The 24,365-nt window shown below is 43.2% G+C and overlaps 3 protein-coding genes across 9 annotated transcripts in view; 1 reads left to right on the forward strand and 2 right to left on the reverse strand.

The window, feature by feature from the left end:
- Positions 1-4,725, forward strand: part of LOC106607858 (sodium-dependent multivitamin transporter) — a 36,799-nt gene extending 32,074 nt beyond the window's left edge. For 3 of the 4 annotated variants that reach the window (XM_014205297.2, XM_014205298.2, XM_014205299.2), the window contains exons 6-16: positions 172-239; positions 358-512; positions 647-787; positions 900-1,029; positions 1,692-1,780; positions 1,991-2,103; positions 2,364-2,431; positions 2,620-2,706; positions 2,879-3,051; positions 3,222-3,447; positions 3,607-4,724. In XM_014205297.2, the coding sequence (XP_014060772.2) occupies positions 172-239; positions 358-512; positions 647-787; positions 900-1,029; positions 1,692-1,780; positions 1,991-2,103; positions 2,364-2,431; positions 2,620-2,706; positions 2,879-3,051; positions 3,222-3,447; positions 3,607-3,786 (1,430 nt within the window). In that variant the 3' untranslated portion in view covers positions 3,787-4,724. Of the gene's footprint in view, positions 1-171; positions 240-357; positions 513-646; positions 788-899; positions 1,030-1,691; positions 1,781-1,990; positions 2,104-2,363; positions 2,432-2,619; positions 2,707-2,878; positions 3,052-3,221; positions 3,448-3,606 lie in introns of all 4 variants that reach the window. The other variant, XM_014205296.2, reaches the window with a different exon arrangement.
- A 7,727-nt stretch (positions 4,726-12,452) lies between these two features.
- LOC106607861 (transcription factor 23) lies at positions 12,453-15,406 on the reverse strand. Of its 2 annotated transcripts, none has more exons than XM_014205305.2 (3): positions 15,157-15,406; positions 13,965-14,255; positions 12,453-13,712 (listed from the first exon to the last, which is right to left on the reverse strand). In XM_014205305.2, exons 2-3 carry the CDS (start codon positions 14,211-14,213, stop codon positions 13,575-13,577), a joined length of 387 nt encoding a protein of 128 aa, XP_014060780.1. In that variant the 5' UTR covers positions 14,214-14,255; positions 15,157-15,406; the 3' UTR covers positions 12,453-13,574. The 2 variants fall into 2 exon arrangements, with proteins under 2 accessions (XP_014060780.1, XP_014060779.1); XM_014205304.2 differs by having other exon boundaries at positions 15,153-15,406.
- Positions 15,407-15,672: 266 nt separating this feature from the next.
- LOC106607860 (epoxide hydrolase 1) lies at positions 15,673-23,674 on the reverse strand. Of its 3 annotated transcripts, none has more exons than XM_014205302.2 (9): positions 23,342-23,674; positions 21,757-21,929; positions 21,474-21,654; positions 18,308-18,526; positions 18,035-18,164; positions 17,593-17,807; positions 17,341-17,449; positions 16,988-17,210; positions 15,673-16,902 (listed from the first exon to the last, which is right to left on the reverse strand). In XM_014205302.2, exons 1-8 carry the CDS (start codon positions 23,559-23,561, stop codon positions 17,030-17,032), a joined length of 1,428 nt encoding a protein of 475 aa, XP_014060777.1. In that variant the 5' UTR covers positions 23,562-23,674; the 3' UTR covers positions 15,673-16,902; positions 16,988-17,029. The 3 variants fall into 3 exon arrangements, with proteins under 3 accessions (XP_014060777.1, XP_014060775.1, XP_014060778.1); XM_014205300.2 differs by having other exon boundaries at positions 17,088-17,210; positions 23,342-23,672; XM_014205303.2 differs by having other exon boundaries at positions 17,088-17,210; positions 21,757-21,945; positions 23,342-23,647.
- Positions 23,675-24,365: the final 691 nt, after the last annotated feature.

Genomic DNA, 24,365 nt, shown 5'->3' on the forward strand with positions numbered 1-24,365 from the left:
TAAAGGGATCTGTCACGTGTATTTCCTATATAAAGTGGTGGAATAATACTAGTTTCACTGAGTACGATCGGTGAGAGCTTTAGTACCTGTTCTGGCTGTATAGAGGATGAATGACTGGTTTGGTGTAAATGTGATCTATGGTGGTGTTCTGTTGGTACTATCCACCTGCAGTGACTGGATTTGACCTCTGGGGGGCAGTGCTGGCCATGGGACTGGTTTGCACCCTGTACACAACATTAGTGAGTGTCTCTTTTCGTCAGTCAGTTTTCAATTTCGCCACCCGTTTCCCTACAGCTCAGAATGCTATTATTATATGCAGCTGGATACACAGTATGTATATCTTGTCTTGTGTGTCAGGGGGGGCTGAAGGCAGTCATCTGGACAGACGTGTTCCAGACCATTGTGATGTTTGCTGGCCAACTCGCGGTCATCATAGTGGGGGCCCACCAGGCAGGAGGCATGGGACAGGTGTGGAGGAAAGCCATCAACGGTAGCCGCATCGCAAGTCTGGAGTGAGTCTTTTCCTTAGTTGACCTAATGAGGCTTAAAACGGTCCCTGGACCAGTTACAGAGGATTTTAATAGTGGGCTACGGCTCTGTGTGTAGTGTTGTAACCCTCCTCTCCTTTGACCTGTGTCCCGTGCAGCCTGAACCCTGACCCGACGGAGAGGCACACGTTCTGGACGCTGGGGGTGGGCGGGGTGTTCCTCATGCTGGCGCTGTACGGGGTCAACCAGGCCCAGGTCCAGAGGTACCTCAGCTCCCGCACTGAGAGGGAGGCGGTCAGGTAAGCATTAACACTAACACCTGGTTGAACTGGATTCAAATGAATGAAATGTTAAAAAATGAAAAATTGCTTGGACACAATGGTAATATTATACGCTGTGGTGTGTCACCAGGTCGTGCTACGTGGTGTTTCCCTGCCAGCAGGTGGTGTTGTGTCTGGGCTGTCTGATGGGCCTGGTGATGTTTGCTCGCTACGGTGAGGATAGCCCACTCGATAAGGGTTACGTCAAAACCAACGACCAGGCAAGTAGGACTAGCTACCTCCATAACAACACACGTAGTGGTCCCTCACTGGCATCCTGATGTGACTGTTTGGCTGTGGTTCTGTTAGGGCAGCACGATATGGGCATTGTTATAATTGTTTTACCAAAGATCGCTATTTTTCGTGAGATATTGATGGAAACACTTGGGTGAACTGTTGAAATCATAGAAGTAGAATGACTTGTAATAAGAAGCAAAGTGGAAAGCGGCATCGTTCTTGTTTGGAACAATCTGTTGACTGCATTTGATCTACAGTAACAGAACCGCATGCAGACTGAAAGTGAATCTAACAGCGAGATTGAGGAACTGCGCTGCTTGAGTGACAGGGTGCGGGACTTGGTGTGTACGGGAAGCAGCCGCAAGAGGAGAAGAAAACGGATGTTACACGTTTCAAAATATTGCATGCAATATGGATCTCTTGTGATATGAATAATGCACATATCAGTATTGTGATTTCAATGTGAATCTGATTCATTTTGAAGCCCTAGTTAATGTATCTCTCTCCAGATCATAGCCAAAGAAAGGCTTTTGTAAAGATGTTTGAGTTGAGGCCATTGTTTTGTTAAGTTCTCCTATAAATGTCATTTGTCAGCCATTTTGGCTCTGTTGATCCAGTCTAAATACCAGTTTCTTCCTGTCTGCAGATGGTGCTGTACTTTGTGATGGATGTGTTCAGGGACCTGCCTGGCCTACCAGGGCTGTTTGTCGCCTGCCTGTTCAGCGGAGCTCTCAGGTACTTCACTTAACTGCCGCTGCTACTGGCTCATGTGCTCGGTCTGTAGTACTAGTCAGACCCCGAGGAACTGTTTCTCTGCTACATTAATGTCATGGTGTTGTGGTACACCAGTAAAGGTTGTATTATGATACCGTTATGAACACATTACACCACCCTATTTAGTCCCATGACTTCACTCATTCAGCTTCCCTCCCTCTTGTGCTGCAGTACCATCTCATCAGCGTTTAACTCCCTAGCGACGGTAACCATGGAGGACCTAATCAGGCCTTACTGCCCGGCCATGACGGAGGCCAAAGCCACGCTGCTCTCAAAGGGCCTGGGTGAGCTGCTGTTCTCTGAGTGGCCACACGCTGCCAGTGTTTATGAACAGTGGCAGGCAGTGTTCATATTTGATCAAGCTTTTTGTTAGGTTATTGCTGGAGTGTAGAGTCCACAAACCAATTTTGACTTCTCTGTCCAAATACTGTGGAGGCGTGTGTGTATATATATCAAATATTTATTTTTCTGGTAGAGTACACTGTATCAGGATTGTACTACTATTGTCCTGACCTGTTTTTCCCTTACTCTTTTCTTCTCCCAGCGTTTGCCTACGGGCTGGTGTGTCTGGCCATGGCCTACACGGCATCTCACATGGGCTCAGTGCTGCAGGTGACTGACCCATTTCCCCTGCTGTCTTTGCTTTAGTTAATGGTTAATCCTCTACCCAGCTGAATTACATCCAACAACGTTGCACTCACCCCCCCCAGAGGATCACCTACTACTATCTTAGACAGAGGCTTCATATTATATAAGAGTTAATAAAAGATGATAAACCTCTTTTTGGCTCTTTCCTCCAGGCAGCATTGAGTATCTTTGGGATGGTGGGTGGTCCTCTCCTCGGCCTCTTCTGTCTGGGAATGTTCTTCCCCTGGGCCAACTCCACTGTAAGTCAAAATACTGCCTTGGTAACACGGGTCAAGTTGGCTGGACATATGGGTTTCTTCACTGTACAGTAAAATATACCGTAAGATTGGGATCACTTCTTTTCATATCTGTGGTGAATTAGCGAGATCTTTCTGATTTGGTATCTAACGCTTCCTTCCTCTCTGTCCACAGGGTGCGATAGTAGGATTGGTGGCAGGCCTGGTTATGGCGTTCTGGATTGGCATTGGTAATTTTGTGTCCCGTATGGCGGTGCCCACTACTCTGCCCCCCATCATCAACGGCACCGCTATGCCCCTCCCCGGCAACATGACCACCCTGATTACCTTGATCACCGCCAAACCAAAGTACAGTGACTTCTTGTCCTCGTTAAATTGATAGCATTGGAACCAGAACAGCAGTATCAAACATAAAGCGCTTGAATTGCATCCCTCCAAAAATATTAGAATTGTTTTAAGGATGACTGCATAAGCATGATGAAATGAATCTGACCAAGTACCTGTGTTTCTCTCTCCAGGCCTACGGGTGTGCAGGCTCTGTACAATCTGTCCTATTTGTGGTACAGTGCCCACAACTCTACCACTGTGGTGATAGTGGGACTAATAGTCAGCCTGTTGACCGGTCCTATGAAGGAGAAGGACCTGATCCCAGGGACGGTGTACCCTGTCCTGGGCAACCTGCTCTTCTTCCTGCCTGAATACTACAGGGAGATACTCTGCTGTGTCACCCCACTGCCACACAAGGTAGGCTGCAGGCCTCCGAGATGGAGGATACCACCTATGAACCAGTGAAAACAACACACCAGCCGTAACATTGTTAGAGTAGTAATTGTGAATGCCCTTTACAGTTATTGTGATAGCCGCTCGCTGTTTCTTTTCTTCATCTTTTTAAATGTAATTCAGCCCAAAGCTATCGACACGCATCCTTACCAGATGGCTCGGAAGGAGAGCAATGGAGTGTCCCATCCCAAAGAGCAGGAGAAGACTGAGGACACGGAGAGAGAGAAGGATGAGGACGAGGAGACAGCAACCCCTCAGCCTTCCTGCCGACTGGCTCACACGTTGCAGGAGACGGCCTTGTAGACCCCCCTCCCCAACACACACACAGCCCCCAGCCAAGCCCCAGCACTTTCACAAGCCCCCCACTGCTCAGCTTTCTCTGCCCCAGGGGAGAAGATCTACATAGGACCGGAGGGCAACGGAGACCCAGGGTTCCTGGATATGACTTCCATCAAGCACCACAGGGTCAATGTGAAGGAACAGGGAGTTTCACCTCTGACCCTTACTTCCTGGAGAAACTGATACACCACAAATCTCTGGTGGTTAAGAGAGTCAGAGCCAGAGTCCTTTGCTAGATTGAAGAATAGTGCAATTAAACGTGGTTAGTGGATGGGGGTCCAGGGGTATCTTGAATCATTGGTACCTCATTAACGATGGCACTGGTCAGTTGTCCTGATCTGAAGTAACTGGAAATCACTAGTTATGAAACTGGAGTTTTGAGAAGAGCCAAAATGTCTGAATCGAGGTGGATTACTGGATGGAGAAATACTAACGCAACACAAGTGGCAATCATGCTCAGAGCTGAGGAGAAGTCTCGTCATTGTTGGACTGAACCAAAGCCTGGGCTGTGATTGTGTCACTCTGTGATTTTGTCCAATTATGATTGAAGGATTGTGGCCGTACACGCGCACAATGAGTTGTTCCAATGACTGTGAAAATGGACCCAAGTCTTTCTGTTTATCGAAGCGAATCGGGTAGAGACCAGGCAGTGAAGAGCGAGGTACTTCAGATTAGAGGTCGGCTGATTATGCTTTTTCAACGGCGATACCGATTATTGGAGGACCCAAAAAAGCCGATACCGATTAATCGGACGTTTTTTTGTGTGTGTGTGTAATAATGACAATTACAACAATACTGAATGAACACTTATTTTAACTTAATATAATACATCAATAAAATCAATTTAGCCTCAAATAAATTATGAAACATGTTCAATTTGGTTTAAATAATACAAAAACAAAGTGTTGGAGAAGAAAGTAAAAGTGTATATGTACCGTGTAAGAAAGCTAACGTTTAAGTTCCTTGCTGAGAACATATGAAAGCTGGTGGTTCCTTTTAACATGAGTCTTCAATATTCACAGGTAAGAAGTTTTAGGTTGTAGTTATTATAGGACTTTCTCTCTCTATACGATTTGTGTGTCATATACCTTTGACTATTGGATGTTCATATAGGCACTTTAGTATTGCCAGTGTAACAGTATAGCTTCCCTCCCTCTCCTCGCTCCTACCTGGGCTCGAACCAGGAACACATCGATAACAGCCACCCTCGAAGCATCGTTACCCATGCAGAGCAAGGGGAACAACTACTCCATGTCTCAGAGCGAGTGACGTTTGAAACACTATTAGAGTGCACCCGGCTAACTAGCTAGCCATTTCACATCGGTTACACCAGCCTAATCTCGGGAGTTGATAGGCTTGACGTCATAAACAGCGCAATGCTTGAAGCATTGCGAAGAGCTGCTGGCAAAACGCACGAAAGTGCTGTTTGAATGAATGCTTACGAGCCTGCTGGTGCCTACCATCTCTCAGTCAGACTGCTCTATCAAATTATAGACTTAATTATAACATAATAACACACAGAAACACGAGCCTTAGGTCATTAATATGGTCGAATCCGGAAACTATCATCTCGAAAACAAAACGTTTATTCTTTCAGTGAAATACGGAACCGTTCCGTATTTTATCTAACGGGTGGCATCCATAAGTCTAAATATTTCTGTTACATTGTACAACCTTCAATGTTATGTCATAATTATGTACAATTCTGGCAAATTAGTTCGCAACGAGCCAGGCGGCCCAAACTGCTGCATATACCCTGACTCTGTTGCAAGAGAAGTGACACAATTTTCCTAGTTAAAATAAATTAATGTTAGCAGGCAATATTAACTAAATATGCAGGTTTAGATATATATACTTGTGTATTGATCTTAAGAAAGGCATTGATGTTTATGGTTAGGTACACGGAGCAACGACAGTCCTTTTTCGCGAATGCGCAACGCAGGACAGGCTAGATAAACTAGTAATATCATCAACCATGTCAGTCAGAGCTGGTCTAGCCTGCTTTGGTGTGTATTGTTCATAACTGAGATTCCAGTTTATTTTATTATTATTATAATGATTATTACTATGATCACTCATTTATTCTAACCTTAAGAGAATTTATTCACTTATTTTGTGAAACATAAGAAATAGTCTTACCAAAATAGCTCCTAGGGCAACTGAGGACATACTGGTATAGTATGTCATTAAATAACTTAAACCCATACCATTATGGCTCTTCTCGACTATCCACTTGCTAACTATCACGTTAACTAGTGATTATGATTGCTTGATTGTTTTTTATAAGATAAGTTTAATGCTAGCTAGCAACTTATCTTGGCTTCTTACTGCATTCGCGTAACAGGCAACAGGCAATGTAAAGCAGGTGGTTAGAGCGTTGGACTAGTTAACCGTAAGGTTGCAAGATTGAATCCCCGAGCTGACAAGGTAAAAATCTGTCGTTCTGCCCCTGAACAAGGCAGTTATCCCACCGTTCCTATGCCGTCATTGAAAATAAGAATGTGTTCTTAACTGACTTGCCTAGTTAAATAAAGGTGTAAATAAATTCCAATTTTATTTTTATTTTTTTCATCTGCCAAATCGGCGTCCAAAAATACCGATGTCTGATTGTTATGAAAACTTGAAATTGGCCATTCGGATTAATCGGTTGACCTCTACTTCAGATGTTACTGTCACTGCATGTTATTTTTTATAGAGAAGATTAAGCAGGTACGTCAGATGGACTATGAATATTACAAAATATTTAAGGCACTTAAGGCATAGTGACCGTGTTCTAGGGCCTTTTCACATATGAAATATCCTAGATCGCTTTCCTGGATTGTGACAATCTACAAAATACATTTTGCTTTCTTAAGATCTGAAAATAACTGTTTCAGAATGTGATTTGCGAGACGCACATTCTGCATGACGTTAGGAAGCTAGCTTGTTTACAACGGGCGAAGAGTTTCACACGACTCGCGCTGCTGCGTCACAATACCTTGTACTCTGGTCCTGGAACTTGGACCCGCCACTCACCCAGGTCCAGGATCAGTTTGAGCAAGGGTTCATTTGCATTTCACATGTTTTATAGCTCGGATCAGGTACCAAATGCTCTAGGATACGGATCATACAGAAATATGTGAAAGCGCCCTTAATCGATAGCTTTGGTTTCTTAAGCTCCGTACGTCTGTTTGCTTTACATGGCCTTTGTTTAACGTTTGCCTTTCAAGCTGCTATAGTAAATGAATACATACTAAGATAAGAGCGAGTTAAGTGCAGCATACAGATCTATAGAGCACAAGCGATCACCCTCATTTGCCATTAACTGGGATCACGTTTTTAGAGAGCGAAAGGTCATTGAGTCTGCTCTACTTACTTCATTGAGACAACCAGACAAACTGTTGGTTAGCTAGTGACATTATTGAATGTAGAATACCATGTCCTCTCAATCCATCCACACTGTAGATCCCATAGTTGTCATGAAGTGCCTCATTAGTAGTCTGTGTTAAACGTAGTTCTAGTAATTTGACAACTGATCAGTGTGTAATCAGGATTGTGAAGTAGACTTCTACTGTATCGCACAACTATAATGATTCTCCATGTGTGTCTTGGATGTTTAACTTTACGTACATGACTTTTGGCTCGTCCACTGCTCTAACAGAGGATATTTACAGTGAAGGGAACATTACTTGATTAAACTGAAACTGCAGCCATTTTGATGGCACAACAGAGTACAGTACTCACAAATAATTTTAAAACAAAAAAAAGTACAATGTTTTGTAACGTGTTTTAAGAGCTTTGTACGTGGCCATTTTTATCTAATGATTTAAATGTTTTGCCACCATGACGGTATCTGTGGTTGATTAACGTTTTAGGCCTAATGTTTTATTATTAAGTACATTGTGATTTTTAATTGGTTATTCATTCTATGAACATGAAATCTGCAGTGCAGATGTTGAATTTTAATTGTCATTTGTCAAATGTTTCAAGGTCTTTTTTGCAATTTGAAGAATTCTCGTGGTATTCTCTGTTCAAAATCTTCATTTTGTGCTCCTTCTATGCACTGGAATCTACCCTAACCATAATGCATAATTAAAATCAGGGTAATGGGGTAGTATTCTGTTGTGATTGTCTGGCTTATGTGGTGAGCCTGGGACTCCATATGCCCGGTTTGTCCCTCAAACAGGGGAACTACTTGTTTGTGTCTGTAGTTGGAGACTCCAGTGACATGCCTGTCCCTTACTATGGTTTGGGTTGATATTGTTGACATAGTGACTCATTCAGCCTATATCGATTTGCTTGATACTTGCTTCCTAAGAGCGTTTTACATAAACATTCTGTAGAGATATTTTCTACCTGCCTTTGTACCTTACGGGGAATAGAGACTCTGGCTAGGGATGGGCAGTACTTTATATACCCATATTGTGGGGCCAGATTTTATGACACTACTGACTCAAAGTCATGCTATTAAGCTTTTGACACCAGTGTTGTCAATGATACACAGGTACATTTAGCATGGGCTCCTATGGTTATATTACAGTCAATGGACCGACAAGCCCTTTGTAAATCCAGAATGTTGTTCATTCATCCCCACTGAGAAATACCTCTTCCCATTCAAAGCTTATAGAAAATTATGTCATCATTTCATGTTTTGATATATATATATATTTTTTCTTACCAAAAGAGAGAATATATGAATGATATATAATTACATTGACTTCATTTCCATTTGTAGCAAATGTAACTATGTTGTGGACCATAAAATGTTTAGTGAATGGAGGACAGAAGTGGTCATATAGTATCTAGAGGTACCTGTAGTTCTATTTCTCAGTGTTAGCACAACAAAGCAACCTGACATGTTCTGTGTTGGTGCAACGTGAGTTTGTTAGGGTTATCCCTTCTTCCTGTAACATTCACAAACAATCAAAACATTTCTATGGCTCCTCGGGGTCTTTTTATGGATGTCCTGTGACTGACGACGTTGATATTTTGTTGATTTATGTTGATGTATGAAGAGAATCTATTTAATGATCTGATAAAATGGGACAGCATTGATTCCTCTTTATACTTTAAGTTACTTGAAATGTGTATCTGTTATGCTACCCTTTAAATTTAGTGAAGCCCACCTCATTCCCGGATTTCACGGATGCTGATTGGCTCATCCTACGAGCACACTACACAGGGGCAGCTGTGATAGGTTGGAGTAGAGCTCCATTCGTTCACCGAGCAGAATGTCGTCTGGGTCCTGTTCATTAAGTCAAAATGGGAGTGAACGTTTTCAAGAAGAGAACTGAGCTTCCCTATTGGAAAAGCGGTACCTTTTCCGTTTGCTAATAGTTTCTCTATTTTGGACACTACCGAACATGAAATTAGTCTTCAATAGAGGCTAATTCTGTGTCTGACCACTCTAGTGGTCATTATTTCCCAACATTGGCATGTATTTGTCGTCTCAAGATGAAATGTTTAAGTGAATGAATTGTAGTGGTAAGATCTGTCGTTGTTGCTCTGTTTTTGAAAATAAAATGTTTGATTGGATGATTGAAGAAGTTTCTAGTACATCAATTTGACAGAGCACTCGCAGAGTGTGTTTAATCAGCCTTCATTTTGAGCGAAAGAGAGTGAGGGCCTTCCTCTTGTGTTTATGCCTTCCTCATCCTGAGGGAGGGCTGTTATCATTGCAGTATCCTGTAGCCTTCATTCCCCCTGCTTCTTTCAGCTCCTTTCTCTCTCTCTCTGGAGGGTCACTCTGACTCTGGGTCACTGGGTCATGTGCCACTTCTGTGGCGTCTCTCTCCCCGTGATGTTGGAACACTATTATCCCAGCTTTGTGCCAATGACCACAAACCATCTGTTTCCACCACACCAGGCCCCTCATTCAGCCCCACTGCAGTCCCTCCTTCTGGTGATATGCTAATTCAAGTGGTAGACTCAGAGGGAACTCTATCTGTTGCCAAGTATGGTTGCCTCTGACTGAAACCTCAATAGTTGAAGTCAGTAGCCTTGTATGAGCCTTGGCTTGTTCGAGCCAGAACGGTTCATAGGAGCAGGTGAGGCACCGGGTCCCTTTGGTATGAGTCAGCCATACAAGTACACCACCTGGACAGGACAGTAGTCTATCGCAGGGCCTTACCCCCAATATAGGTTCTTAATGCTGAGTGCCAAGCAGAGACGCACCGGGGTCCCTTTTAGTGTGAGTCAGCCGGGGATTGAACTCCCAAACTCAGGACAGACACTCAAATCACAAGGCCACTGAGTTGGTAAATAGACTTGGATTGTACACATTTTAAGCAGGAAGGAAGCTAGACAGAAGGGGATGTTGTGTGTATTAGGAACCTCTGTTACCTCTTGGACATCTCCCTGGATCAAGCCATCAACCTGTCTTGTATGTTAAATACGCTCTATTTTTCTCATGGACCAAGTTGTTGAGTTGTGCCGTACTCCCTACTCCTCTTCCTCTGCTCAGTTCCAGCTAAGCCAGGCCAACGAGGGGAAACTGGACAGAAAGCTTCATAAATTTACTCAATCACTGTGTACTGGATATAATGAGCTGGAGATACAGAAACAATGTTAATTGTCTCCTAACATGAAGGGAGATCAGGGTTATAGGGGTTTATTGGCACAAATATCCACATTCACACACACCTAAAGATCTATTTGCGGTTCAAGCCAAAAGGGCCGTTTTTAAATCAAGTTTGTTAGTTGATGACCCTCACTTGGTACATAAATAATACAATTGGAGAATCCATGGCCTGGCATACAGTATGGGTTTGCCATTAAAAATGAGTATGTGAGAATTCAAATGTATACACATTCATTATATTGCCCAATGCAACAGATCCTCCCTGGCCAGTCTGCTTTATCCACTGAGATCTGGACTTTAGAATAACCTTAGTACTGCCCAACGTTCCAGCATTCCAACTGTCTGTCTAGCATTCCCACGTTCTTTCACCAAAATGTCTGCCCTCTCCTTTCCCTCCGTAACCCCTGGCTTAGTAACACAGCTCTGGCAGGTCCAAATTAGCCATTAATATGAGAGAGAAGGGGGGGTTATCAGATCCCCCCCCCCTACAGATTTATGGAGCTAACCTTGAACGTTGTACCGTTTCTTGTGGACCTGAGCCCATGTTGCTCAAGGGGGAGACATAACGACGACCATGCTTCTATGGTCTCGTCCATGTTACAGCCAACAAAAGCGGTTTCTGTCTGCCTGAGTACAAATACTTGGCAACACTGTCTGTTTAGACATTAGCTGTGTGCTAGTGGAGTTGAAATTATTGTGCATTGTGTTTGTCACAAGTGTATTTCTTGGTCAATATCAGAATATGAAATATGTGTCTACCACGTCTCTCCTGACGAAATGTTGAAATTGCCTCGATTTCACAGTAGTGTAGATTTTCTAGGCGATAACTCCAGCACTTTAGATTTAAAATGATACAATGACTATGAGGTTAAAATGCAGACTGTCAGCTTTAATTTGAAGGTATTTTTTTATCCATATCGGGTGAACTGCTTAGAAATTACAGCTTTTTGTACATAGTCCCCCCCCCCATTTTAGGGGACCAAAAGTATTAGGACAAATTCACTTGTGTATTAAAGTAGTAAAAAGTTTTGTATTTGGTCCCATATTCAATCAATCAAATGTATTTATAAAGCCCTTCTTACATCAGCTGATGTCACAAAGTGCTGTACAGAAACCCAGCCTAAAACCCCAAACAGCAAGCAATGCAGGTGTAGAAGCACTTGCCTTTCATAGTACGCAATGACTACATCAAGCTTGTGAGACTACAAATTTGTTGGCATTTGCTATTCATTTTGGTTGTATTTCAGATTATTTTGCGCCCAAAATAAATGAATGGTAAATAATGTATTGTGTAATTTTGGAGTCACTTTTATTGTAAATAAGAATAGAATATGTTTCTAAACACTTCTAGATTCATTTGGATACTACCATGATTACGGATAATCCTGAATAATGAGTCAAAGTTAGACGCACAAATCTCAAACCCCTCCCAAAAAATGCTAACCTCCCCTGTTATTGTAATGGTGAGGGGTTAGCATGTCTTGGGGGTATGATGTTTGTGTGTCTAACTTATTCAGGATTATCCGTAATCATGGTAGCATCTACATGAATGTAGAAGCGTTTACAAACATTCTATTCTTATTTAAAATAAAAGTGACAAAGACAAAGTGCTGTAATTTCTAAACAAACCACCCGATATGGATGAAAATGCTATTTCAAATTCAAAGTGCTGGAGTACAGAGCCTAAACAACAAAATGTGTCACTGTCCCAATTCTTTTGGAGCTCACTGTATGTCAGATAGCTCAAACAAAGCCATAACATAAAGTTATTTACATCGTTTTAGTAATGTTTTTCTGCTGTTTGAATACATTTTCAATCTAAAGCAGTCATTATAGCACAGATCTGGACTAGTACTCAGGGCTCCACAGCTGAATGCATGGTTGCCAAATATTCTCACAACAATCCTCCCTTTCTGTTAATCTGTCCATCCTTTCACTCCCACCCCAATACAACTATACCACTAAAAATGAAACAAATCCAGGAGATCAACTTTAATTCATCTTAAAGCTAAAAACACAAAATAAGTCACTGGAACATTGCTTTGAATTTAAAAAAAAATAGGAACCACAATGGAAATAAGTCTGACTTTATTGTGCAGTCCGGGTCACTTTTTTAAAATCTTTGTGTATTTTTTTTACTGACAAACAACATTGAATGATAAATCAATCCAAACTGTGCAGCTGCCAATTGCTGAATGGAAAGAGACATCTGTTACAAAACACCAAAAAGTTGAATGACATTCGGAGATTGTCAAGCCAAGCCATCGAATCTGGATAAGCCTACAAAGTAAAGTGGGGAATTTTCTGTTTGTCGATTATTTATTGTTTGAAAATGGAAACCATGATCTTTATTTATTAATTTAATAACTAGGCAAGTCGGTTAAGAACAAATTCTTATTTTCAATGACGTCCTACCCCGGCCAAACCCTAACCCGGACGTCGATGGGCCAATTGTGTGCAGCCCTAACATTGAAGTGGCCGAAGTCGGTATGCTTTGTTTATCGGTTGTGTGGTGCATTGGCACAGGAACCTGTTGGTGGAAAGTTCATAGCATATATATTTTATATAATTATAACTATGGCATCAAAACTGTTGAAAATCTGATTTCCCCCTAGCTGATCATTATCTGCAGTCAGCTCTGATCGTAGTGTAATGAAACGGGCAGGGAGAGTGAACTCATCTGTGTTAGTCGGTGAAACCTCAACCTTCTGGCCCGTAGCCCTGCATGGCATCGACTGTGCCACAAAAGCATGCTAAAATGGCAAAGTCGATATCCCCGTTTATAAACACAGTATTTATTTTTGGTGGTAATAATAATTTAGAGTTAATTCTACGAGAGGGAAGGGTGTTCAATTTATTTTACAGTACAATGGGAGGGTCATGTGAAAATATTTTTTCTTTGGGAGGGGGTGCATTTATTTTTTTCTGACACCTTGAGTTGGACCAGCCCCCCCCCCCCCAGTAAATGTAGATCTGTCCCTAACAAATATTTCGCACACTTTTCTCCAAAGTAGTGATTTATGTTTTATGCTTCTGTAATAAATAAGAAAGCGATCCTTTGATTTTGGTGTATTTGATTTCTATCTTGACATTGTTCGAGGTGTTTCTGTGTTCAGCACATACATTACATTGCCATTCGCTGCAGTTTCATAAGCATCACAGTTGGATATATTGTATTTCAACGCTCCTAGTCCTAAACGGATTGGTCCATGTCGACCTCTGGGGTAGGGGTCAGATGATTTGTGTCCTCCTCCCCTGACGCTGGCTTCTGATTGGCTGACAGCAGTGCTCCCACACTCCCACAGTACAGCAAGGAGCGCATCGGCCACTTCTGTCAGGACAGGAGATATGTTAAACTTCAGTCAGTATGATTGTAATAAGTCATAGCAAATTAAAACTCTTTGTGAATGTCATATAGATAATGTAAGAAGTAGTGATGCCTGCTGTGGACATCCTACTACAGTGCTGTTACACTATAATTCATGCCTGATTTTAACTGAACATCTGGACAGATCAGGGTTATTAAGCTATGATAACCAAAGAACGAAAAAGATAAGCACCCAGGTAGTTTGATGTCACCAACCTTGACTGGGTGGAGGTATCCCCCTGCCCTGGGGGGCACTTTGAGTTCAGAGAGAGCCCCGCCCTGGTCCAGGGTCTCAGTAAGATGGGCGATGTAGTCGGTGGCCAGGACCAGGACGTCCAGCTTGGAGAGCTTGGTGTCACGGGGGACGGAGGGCAGGGCTGCCTGCAGGCTGTGGAAGGCCTGGCGGAGGTTACGTACACGGCTCCTCTCCCTGGCCGCGTTCTCTGGGGAGTGTTGGGACTTCATAGCCCTGCTGGGCTGCACACCCGTCACACACCCAGACCTCACCTGGACCACGCAGGAGGAACAGGAACACTTATGTTTCATTACATTTACGTGGTAAATGAGACTTCATTTATATGGAGATAGTAAATGAGAAAATGACATACCAGAGAGCACTATAAAATCAGTTTCCATTCCACAAGCAGTGGTGTAAAGTGCTTAAGTAAAAACACGTTAAAGTACTACTTAAAATGTTTTTGGGGGTATCTGTACTTTACTATTTATATTCATGCCAACTTTTACTTCACTACATTCATAAAGAAAATGTACTTTTTACTCCATACATTTTCCCTGACACACACAAGTACTTGTTACATTTTGACAGGAAAATGATCCAATTCACACACGAGAACATCCCTGGTCATCCTACTGCCTCTGATCTGGCGGATTCACTAAACACAAATTCTTCATTTGTAAATTATGTCTGAGTGTTGGAGTGTGCCCCTGGATATCCGTCAAACTGTCTGATTTGCCTAATTTAAGGAATTTGAAAGGATTTATACTTTTACTTTTAATACTTAAGTATATTTGAAACCAAATACTTTTAGACTTTTACTCAAGTAGTATTTTACTGGGTGACTTTTACTTGAATCATTTTCTATTAAGGTATCTTTACTTTTACTAAAGTATGACAATTGAATACTTTTTCCACCACTGACCACAAGATCTGACATGTGTGAAGTTGAATCTGCAAATACCGAACATGAAGGGTCTAAATATTGTCCAGATATTAACAATTAAGGAGTTCAGTAATTCAGAAAGAATTCACAATTTAATTTCGTAGAGCTACTTAACATAAACCAAATCTGAGAGGAACTTCCAAATATTGAATTATTTTCTAGCTATAACCCTGAGGGGCGGATCTACTGTATTCTCTCCAGGTTCTGTAGAGATTTAACTCACCCACTTCTTAGGATCCCTACGTGGCTGCGGTGCCCTCAAGACTGTCCACCGAACTGAAGAGCAACCAGCTCCAGCCACCCTACTGAAAACCGAGACCCAAAGCTCGCCTGCTTTCTGACCGCCGCTCCCCAGCCCCTCTAACAGTCTCCAGTCACAGCTTCTCCACTGCGCATCGTGGTCCTATGTCCTCCCTCCCCTCGCCTTATCTGGTGAGGTCATGTGGGGATCTCAAGCGGCCCTTATCTCCCCCACCCACACCTCCCCCGGGTGTGCTCTGCCAAGGGGAGCAGCCTCAGAGTAATGGGGTGTCCCAGGGCAGGACGCAGGGCTTGGGAAACACCAGGGTCTGGCAGCAGCTGGAGGAACCTCTGGTCTCCCTGCCATAATAGACAACTAGGAGGATGGTACTGCACTTGGTACCATCATCATACCATTTTTGGGTATTAAACCTTGAATGGGGACCAAGGCCACATATCTTAGGCGTGATTCCAAAGACATTAGCAGAAAGACGGAACAAGAATTTAATTTAAATGTTTATTAATATAATTTGTCCCAAAAATATATATAGATCAGGAGATTAGTTTCTGAAATAAATGCAAAGTGCTATTTATGGAATGCTATAACATTGTAAATAACTAACAGAACAGGTGATCAGAATAAAATACACATTTCAGTCTCTGGAAACTATTTCAAAAAAGAAAAAGCATATCAGCTGATATTTCATGCATCATTTGATAACCACTCAGAGCTAGACTATGCCAGTAATCTAAACAGATAACTATCTGTGCTCTCCTCCTTAACAATGATTCAGGAACAACCTGAATGAAACTGTCTTCTATTCACTCATCAATTGGTCCATGGATCATTTCCTAACTAGAGAGTAAGTTGAACACTTTTCTTCCCCATCTCATTGGTAGTAGTCATTGGGAGGCTTTACTGTATTATATTAGTTTAGTCACAGATCTGTTTGTGCAGTCTTGTCACATATCATTCCTCCAGGATTTCATGGGGATTCTTTGTGATATTTGCAGGCAAAAATGCTTGATTTTGCATGGCAATATGCAATGATTTTGTCCAATTTGTCACGGAAATGCGCTGACCAAGGGAAAAGTTTGTTGACGTGTGGCTTGATTGAACCATAAAATGCGGCAAAAGTGCGGTGAATGGTTGAAATTGCAAGCCCTATTTTTGTACTGCGGTGATGGGTCAGTTTTATGCAATAATATTGCGATGATTTTACTGTTTTAAGCAGAAATAGTGCGGTGATTGGTCAAATTTGCAAGCCCTCGCATAGTATCGAGTTGCGATCGCAGAATCCTGGAGGGACTGTCATATGGTCGTTGTCATGCCAAAACAGCAAACAGATCTGTGACATGGCTAGTATTATTTCCAGATGTGTGTAAAAAGGCAGCTATGGCAGAGGTTTCTCTCTCTATGGGCTTATCAGGAAGTAACTTCACATGTCAGTGCTATCTGAATACCAGTGCTCGCTGACCTAGCATCTGGTGCCGTTTGGTAAACAGGAAAGGCAGATGTGCAGAGCGATCACTTCATCTTCTCCTGCATCTTGGTGAAGTTCTGGATGTCCTGGGCCATGAGTTCTGGCTCCTCCATGGCGGCGAAGTGTCCTCCTCGGGCCATGGGCGTGAAGGTCTTCAGCTCGCGGTACTTCTGCTGCACCCACAGCTTGGGGGTGTGCATCAGCTCGTTGGGGAAGCAGGCAAAACCGGTGGGCACATGCACTGGCATCCTGGGTAGAGGGGGAGTGAATAAGTGCAATAGTTTACCGAAAGATAAATTGAGTTTGTCCTTTCTACTTTAACAGCATCACTTACCCGGACAAAGATATTTATGTTCTGAAGGGGGAGCTCCTCGTGCTAGTTAAGACCATTACATAGCACATACATAGATATTACATAGCAACATTCCACTGACGTTGAGTGTGGCTGGTCAAGACCCTTGCTGAAGTTCTCCTTGTAGAAGCGCATGGAGGAGATGATGCAGCCAGATGTCCAGTAGATCATCACGTTGGTCAGCAGGTCATCCAGACTGAACTTCCTGCAAGGAAAGAGAGGTGCTAAAAAACAAAAGTCATAAAAATGGACATGGAAGAAGAAGAAGCCTTTGAATACTAACCAACTATCCTATTCTACATCAAAGGCTGTGGTTGAGGTTTAAGACGTTCTACCTCGTAAGTCCTCCGTCATCCAGGTTCCTGAAGTCATGGTCAGTCCAGGTGGAGAACTTCTCCAAGATATAGGCAGCAAGACCCACCGGAGAATCATTCAACCCTCGACCTATAGGAAGAGATCAGACACGCACACAATCAGATATGATACAGCACAGTTTCTTATTCCTGGGCCTGGTCTATACAGAAGCAGCAGTTAAAGCTGTGTGTAGCCCAGAACGCTTCCCCTTCTAAACTGGTTCCCTCTCTTACCCACAGTGTCAGGCTTGGTGGCCTGGATGTGCATGTATCCTGACTCCTTGACAGACTCCACCACTAGGTTCTGCACAACAGGGTAGATGCGCTGAATGTCGTGTTCGTTGAAGCCAAACAGCTTGGGGAAACTGCGGCCCAGCATTATAGACAGAACCACGGGCAGGCCCGGCTTGGAGGGGGGAGCAAAGTTGAGATGTAAGCCTTTGATTATTCTGGGGCGACAAAAATCAGAGAGGAGAGATGAAGTACAACAAACATTGAATCTGAGTCAAACTGAGGCTTTTTCACTTCCTATCATTCACTGATAAGAACATTTACCTCAAAACATTATCATGCATTCTAAATCCCATAAATAAGGAGGCAAACATAATATTGGATATGTCTCCCATGGCTTAAGATAAGATCTGGCCATATTTCTGTGTGTCTATCTCTGTCTTACTTAGGCTCCAGCTGGGCCATGTTGGTGGTGACGATCCATCCCCAGTCTCCTCCATGAGCATAGAACTGTTGGAAGCCCAGTCTCTTCATCAGCTTGTGGAACACACGGGCCGCACACACCGAGTCAAAGCCTGCAACATAAACAGAATCATTCATTTGAGAAAATTAATATAAAGTCACTGAATATAACGTTCATCTGGCAGAAATGCTTTGTTAGATTCAATGGGCTGGGCATTTGTGACCCTTAACCCCAGCCAGGACTCTAACCACTTACCTTTCTTATGTGGAGCCTCAGAGAAGCCGTACCCAGGGATGGAAGGACACACCACCTCAAACACGATGTCGTCTGGGTTGGAGGGTTCAGTCAGGAGGGGTATCATCCTGTAGAACTCGTAGAAAGAGCCTGGCCAGCCGTGCACCATGAGCAGAGGCACAGCAGTCACGCCCTCAGGGAGGTTCTTGGGCCGCACATGGACGTAGTGGACGTCAATGCCTGATCCATCATCAAATCAAACTTTATTGGTCACATGCGCCGAATACAACAAGTATAGACTTTACCGTGAAATGCTTACTTACAAGCCCTTAACCAACAGTGCAGTTCAAGAAGAATATTTAGACTAGTAGACTAAAATAAAAAGTAATAATAAAAAGTAACACAATAAGAATAACGAGGTTATATACAGGGGGCACCGATGCCGAGTCAGTGTGCGGGGGTACAGGTTAGTTGAGGTAATCTGTACATGTAAGTAGGGGTGAAGTGACTATGCATAGATAATAAACAGAGAGTAGCAGCAGTGTACAAAAGGGAGGGTGGGGGGGGGAATCAATGTAAATTGTCCGGTGGCATTTTTATGAATTGTTCAGCAGTCTAATGGCTTGGGGGTAGAAGCTGTTGAGGAGCCTTTTGGTCCTAGACTTGGCGCTCCGGTACCACTTGCCGTGCTGAAGCAGAGACAAAAGTCTAAAACTTGGGTGACTGGAGTCTGACAATTTTATGGGCTTTCCTCTGACACCGCCTAGTACATAGGTCCTGGATGGCAGGAAGCTTGGCCCAGTGCGCACTACCCTCTGTAGTGCCTTATGGACAGATGCCGAGCAGTTGCCATACTAGGCGGTGATGCAACCGGTCAGGATGCTCTCGATGGTGCAGCTGTAGAACCTTTTGAGGATCTGGGGACCCATGCAAAATCTTTTCAGTCTCCTGAGGGGGAAAAGGTTTTGTCGTACCCTCTTCACGACTGTCTTGGTATGTTTGGACCATGATAGTTCGTTGGTGATGTGGACACCAAGGAACTTGAAACTCTCGACCCCCTCCACTACAGCCCTGTTGATGTTAATGGGGGCCTGTTCGGCGCTCCTTTTCTTGTAGTCCACGATCAGCTCCTTTGACTTGCTCACATTGAGGGAGAGGTTGTTGTCCTGGCATCACACTGCAAGTTCTCTGACCTCCTCCCTATAGGCCGTCTCATCGTTGTCGGTGACCAGGCCTACCACTGTTGTGTCGTCAGAAAACGTAATGGTGTTGGAGTCGTGTTTGGCCACACAGTTGTGGGTGAACAGGGAATACAGCAGGAGACTTAGTTACACACCCCTGAGGGGCCCCAGTGATGAGGATCAGCGTGGCAGACGTGTTGTTGCCTACTCTTACCACCTGTGGGCGGCCCGTCAGGAAGTCCGTCAGGAAGTCCAGGATCTAGTTGCAGAGGGAGGTGTTTAGGTAGGGCTTTCTCCTATAGAGCTCCATTTTTATGGAATGGTCTGCCTACCAATGTGAGAGACGCAGACTCAGTCTCAACATTTAAGTCTTTACTGAAGACTTATCTCTTCAGTAGGTCCTATGATTAAGTATAGTCTGGCCCAGGAGTGTGAAGGTGAACGGAAAGGCTGGAGCAACGAACCGCCCTTGCTGTCTCTGCCTTGCCGGTTCCCCTCTTTCCACTGGGATTCTCTGCCTCTAACCCTTTTACAGAGGCTGAGTCACTGGCCTACTGGTGTTCTTCCATGCCGTCCATGGGAGGGGTGCGTCACTTGAGTGGGTTGAGTCACTGACGTGGTCTTCCTGTCTGGGTTGGCGCCTCCCCCCCTTGGGTTGTGCCATGGCGGAGATCGTTGTGGGCTATACTCGGCCTTGTCTTAGGACGGTAAGTTGGTGGTTGGAGACATCCCTCTAGTGGTGTGGGGGCTGTGCTTTGGCAAAGTGGGTGGGGTTATATCCTGCCTGTTTGGCCCTGTCCGGGGTATCATCGGATGGGGCCACAGTGTCTTCTGATCCCTCCTGTCTCAGCCTCCAGTAGTTATGCTGCAGTAGTTTATGTGTCGGGGGGCTAGGGTCAGTCTGTTACATCTGGAGTATTTCTCTTGTCTTATCCGGTGTCCTGTGTGTATTTAAATATGCTCTCTCTAATTTCTCTCTTTCTGTCTTTCTCTCGGAGGACCTGAGCCCTAGGACCATGCCTCAGGACTACCTGGTATGATGACTCCTTGCTGTCCCCAGTCCACCTGGCCGTGCTGCTGCTCCAGTTTCAACTGTTCTGCCTGCGGCTATGGAACCCTGACCTGTTCACCGGACGTGCTTGTTGCACCCTCGACAACTACTATGATTATTATTATTTGACCATGCTGGTCATTTATGAACATTTTAACATTTTAACATTTTGACCATGTTCTGTTATAATATCCACCCTGCACAGCCAGAAGAGGACTGGCCACCCCTCATAGCCTGGTTCCTCTCTAGGTTTCTTCCTAGGTTTTTGGCCTTTCTAGGGAGTTTTTCCTAGGGAGTTTTTCCTAGCCACCGTGCTTCTTTCACATGCTTTGCTTGCTGTTTGGGGTTTTAGGCTGGGTTTCTGTACAGCACTTTGAGAATATCAGCTGATGTACGAAGGGCTATATAAAAATAAATTTGATTTGATTTAGTCCCAGGATCCTTAGCTTAGTGATGAGCTTTGAGGACACTATGGTGTTGAATGCTGAGCTGTAGTCAATGAACAGCATTCTAACATAGGTGTTCCTTTAGTCCAGGTGGGAAAAGAAGTGTGGAGTGCGATTGAGATTGCATCATCTGTGGATCTGTTGGGGCGGTATGCGAATTGAAGTGGGTCTAGGGTATCCGGGAGGATGCTGTTGATGTGAGCCATGACCAGACTTTCAAAGCACTTCATGGCTACCGACGTGAGTGCCACAGAGCAGTAATCATTTAGGCAGGTTACCTTCGCTTCCTTGGGCACAGGGACGATAGTGGTCTGCTTGATACATAGGTCAGAGGATGCTTGAATGAACCATAAGCCATTTCCCGGAGACTCAATTTGTTTTGTATTTTGTGTGTGCAAAGTTTCACGTAGACTTACAGTTATGTTGTATTTACTGGCAGCCAATAGATCTGCTTGTTCAGTTTCATCTTGTTCTATACATAACTGATAAATCTCTACACACCATCTTACCTTCAATGTTGGTTTTGTAATGTGGGAATTTGTTCAGTTTTTCCACTTGTCTCCTCCAGTCAAAGTCACGTCTCCAGTAGGTGACCACCTTCTGCAGATAGTGGGAGTTGAAGCCGTAGTTGAACTGGCTGTCCTCTAGAGAGGGGAAGGATCGGGTCTGGTCTATTCTCCTGTACAGGTCCTGGGTGGAGCATTGAGTATGAGGTTCAACTAAAGACTGTTGCATAAGCCTTAACTCTCTAAGAGCTCAGCCCTCCTCTAGGCCCATAATCCCCCATCTCACCTCCAACTCCTCGTCATCCGTTCGGACTGTGTAGGGGCGAATGCTGAGATCTTCCTCCCCATCCATGGGAGTCCCCTCCCCCCACCAGCCATCCTCACTCTTCAGCTGATGTCTCTTACTCCTCTGCACCAGGAAGTAGATCACTCCTCCCACCACCAGGGCTAACAGAACCTCTGTAAACATAGCCTTCTGGGTTACCCAGTGAACAGAATAAACAAAATCAGGGACAGCAGACATGTTACAATGCACGCCTTTCATAATGCCATTCACTGTCCTTATATGTAATGCTTAGTAGTGAGTAAATGAATAGTTTTTCTTTGGAGGCTATGTGTAGCATGTCATTTATAACAGAAAAATACGTCGGCAACACCTGAAATGTATGGTTACCAGCACTACAGACATACATAAGCCTACTTGACTGTTTTATCCATTATGCATTCAAATTTATACTGAAAATGTATGACAATTGACCAGAGGTTTGCAGACAATGTGAAAAATAGAACAGAAGTACTGGAGCACTGTTGCACAGAAATCCGTTCTGAAAGGATTAGGTAAAGAATGGAGTGGACAAAGCCCCATAGTAACAATTCATTGAGGTCAAAATGCATGACAAAGCTTTTCTCTAGCCGGCCTCTGATACCATAACTTTCATAGAGAATTTAGAAACATAGATCTGATTTCTTTGTGAGCATCTCTTTATTGATAGACAAATCGTTTTTCACCTGACAGAAAGTTATATAATTATATCCATACAGCAATTCAGAAAATAAATGTGTCCCTTTGGATCTTCTGATTACAAATGATAAAATGAAAGTACCAAGCCCTAGAAGTTCCCTCCATGGGGGCCCAGACAAAACCTTTTTTCTGGAACAAGCAGATGGCAACCAGCAAAAACAGGCCTGTGATGAGAGCTGACTGAGGTTGTACTACAAAATGCCTAGGGCAACACATTTACAATGGTGGCAACTTGGCATGCATAGTTAATGCAAAATAACTAGTCTGCTCTGCTATGGACCTGATTGTTGTCCAATACTGCAGCTGTTCCTAAAAACGGCTCCAGTTATGCACTAATCTGACTAGACGGGCAACCAATTGAAAAACAAAGATTGCATTGAGATGACTGGAATTGCAAGTACGGTATGACGCGTATTCAATGTTGAATCTATTCACAGATCATTCCTAACATATTTATATATTTCAGATAACAGTTGGATAGGCCTACAATGGATATGATACAATAGCCAATTTAAACAAGTAGGCTACCGTGTTTTACTTGAAATATGGACGCATGCACTGTTTTCTAAAATTGTTACCAAATTACCCCAAAATATACTTAAGGGAAGGGGACATAGGACTACTACTATTATTATTATGTCAAAAATATTCTAGCATTCCATTTCTATGCACGCACCATTATTTTGTCACAACAATCCAAACTTTACACCTTTCAACTTGCAACAGTGTTTCATTAGTCTCAATATCCTACATGATCGATTAATACATTATCGATAAGAAAGACATATCGACCAAGAATACTTTTAGAGCTATTCTTTCAGGTATTATTAAAAGCGAGAGTTAATCTTACTTGTCGCTGTTCCACAAGATGCAATGTCAATTCCGCCTTCGCCACAGTTTATAGTGTCGAAATAGAGACCAGTGTTTCGTGGGAAATGTCGTTCTTGTCTACTGGACTCAAAGCAGGGCAAATTTTGGCCACGTTCAGTTGTCAAACATTCTCGAACGTTGCAGATAGAAATTCCATGAATAGAGCTGACTTGATTCCTTATTCTCCATGTCAGAAGCATGTTTGTTCTACATGCTATTTCTATTATGAACGTTATAAAACTGTATACCGACTCTACACACACATACAATCATTATCATATAAACTGCTGCTACTCTGTTGATCAAAAATCCTGCCTAGTCACCTTACCCTTATACATATATACCTCTGTAGCCTGGTCTCAGACTAGACGTAACATAGTAAGAGTAAATCCGGGACATTCAAATTGGTAAGATATGTTACAGTTTGGTATGGTTACATAAGGCAGATGGTTATTTAATGCAAAAAGGGTGGTTGGTCGGGATGGATACAGGGCGTATAATGCGAACGTCTATCAACCCAAAGGTTACGAGTTTGAATCTCATCACAGACAAGTTTAGAATTTCAGCAACTTTTCAACTACTTACTACTTTTTAGCTATTTTGCAACTACTTAGGATGTTGGCATGCTAGCTAAGCCTTCCCAAACATCTATGGACGACTTTAGCATTTTAGCAACTTTCAACTACTTACTACTTTTTAGCTACTTAGCATGTTAGCTAACCCTTCGCCTTACCTTAATAACCCTTTGCCTAACTCCTAAACTTAACCCTAACTTTAACACTACCCCCTAGCCTAACTAACATTAGCTACCTAGTTAGAATTCGTAAGATATACATTTTGCAAATTCGCAACATAATACGAATTGTAATTCGTAACATCATATGAAATGGGTGGTGGACATCCACAAATTAATACATACTACTCGAAATGTAACATATCATACTAAATGGAGTGTATTGGATTTAAGTACAGAATGATAGGAAATGCTCTGACAGCACTATAGA

This window comes from Salmo salar, chromosome ssa06 (genome assembly GCF_905237065.1).
Source record: "Salmo salar chromosome ssa06, Ssal_v3.1, whole genome shotgun sequence".
Taxonomy (NCBI): Eukaryota; Metazoa; Chordata; class Actinopteri; order Salmoniformes; family Salmonidae; genus Salmo; species Salmo salar.

Coding starts and splice junctions, on each gene's coding strand:
- LOC106607861 (XM_014205305.2), bottom strand. CDS start 14,213: ATGAAGTCCCAACACTCCCCAGAGAACGCGGCCAGGGAGAGGAGCCGT. Junction 13,713..13,964: donor GATACCTCCACCCAGTCAAG/GTTGGTGACATC, acceptor CTGTCCTGACAG/AAGTGGCCGATGCGCTCCTT.
- LOC106607860 (XM_014205300.2), bottom strand. CDS start 23,561: ATGCTTCTGACATGGAGAATAAGGAATCAAGTCAGCTCTATTCATGGA. Junction 17,211..17,340: donor GATGACGGAGGACTTACGAG/GTAGAACGTCTT, acceptor CTTTCCTTGCAG/GAAGTTCAGTCTGGATGACC. Junction 16,903..17,087: donor CTTGACCAGCCACACTCAAC/GTCAGTGGAATG, acceptor CCCTCTACCCAG/GATGCCAGTGCATGTGCCCA.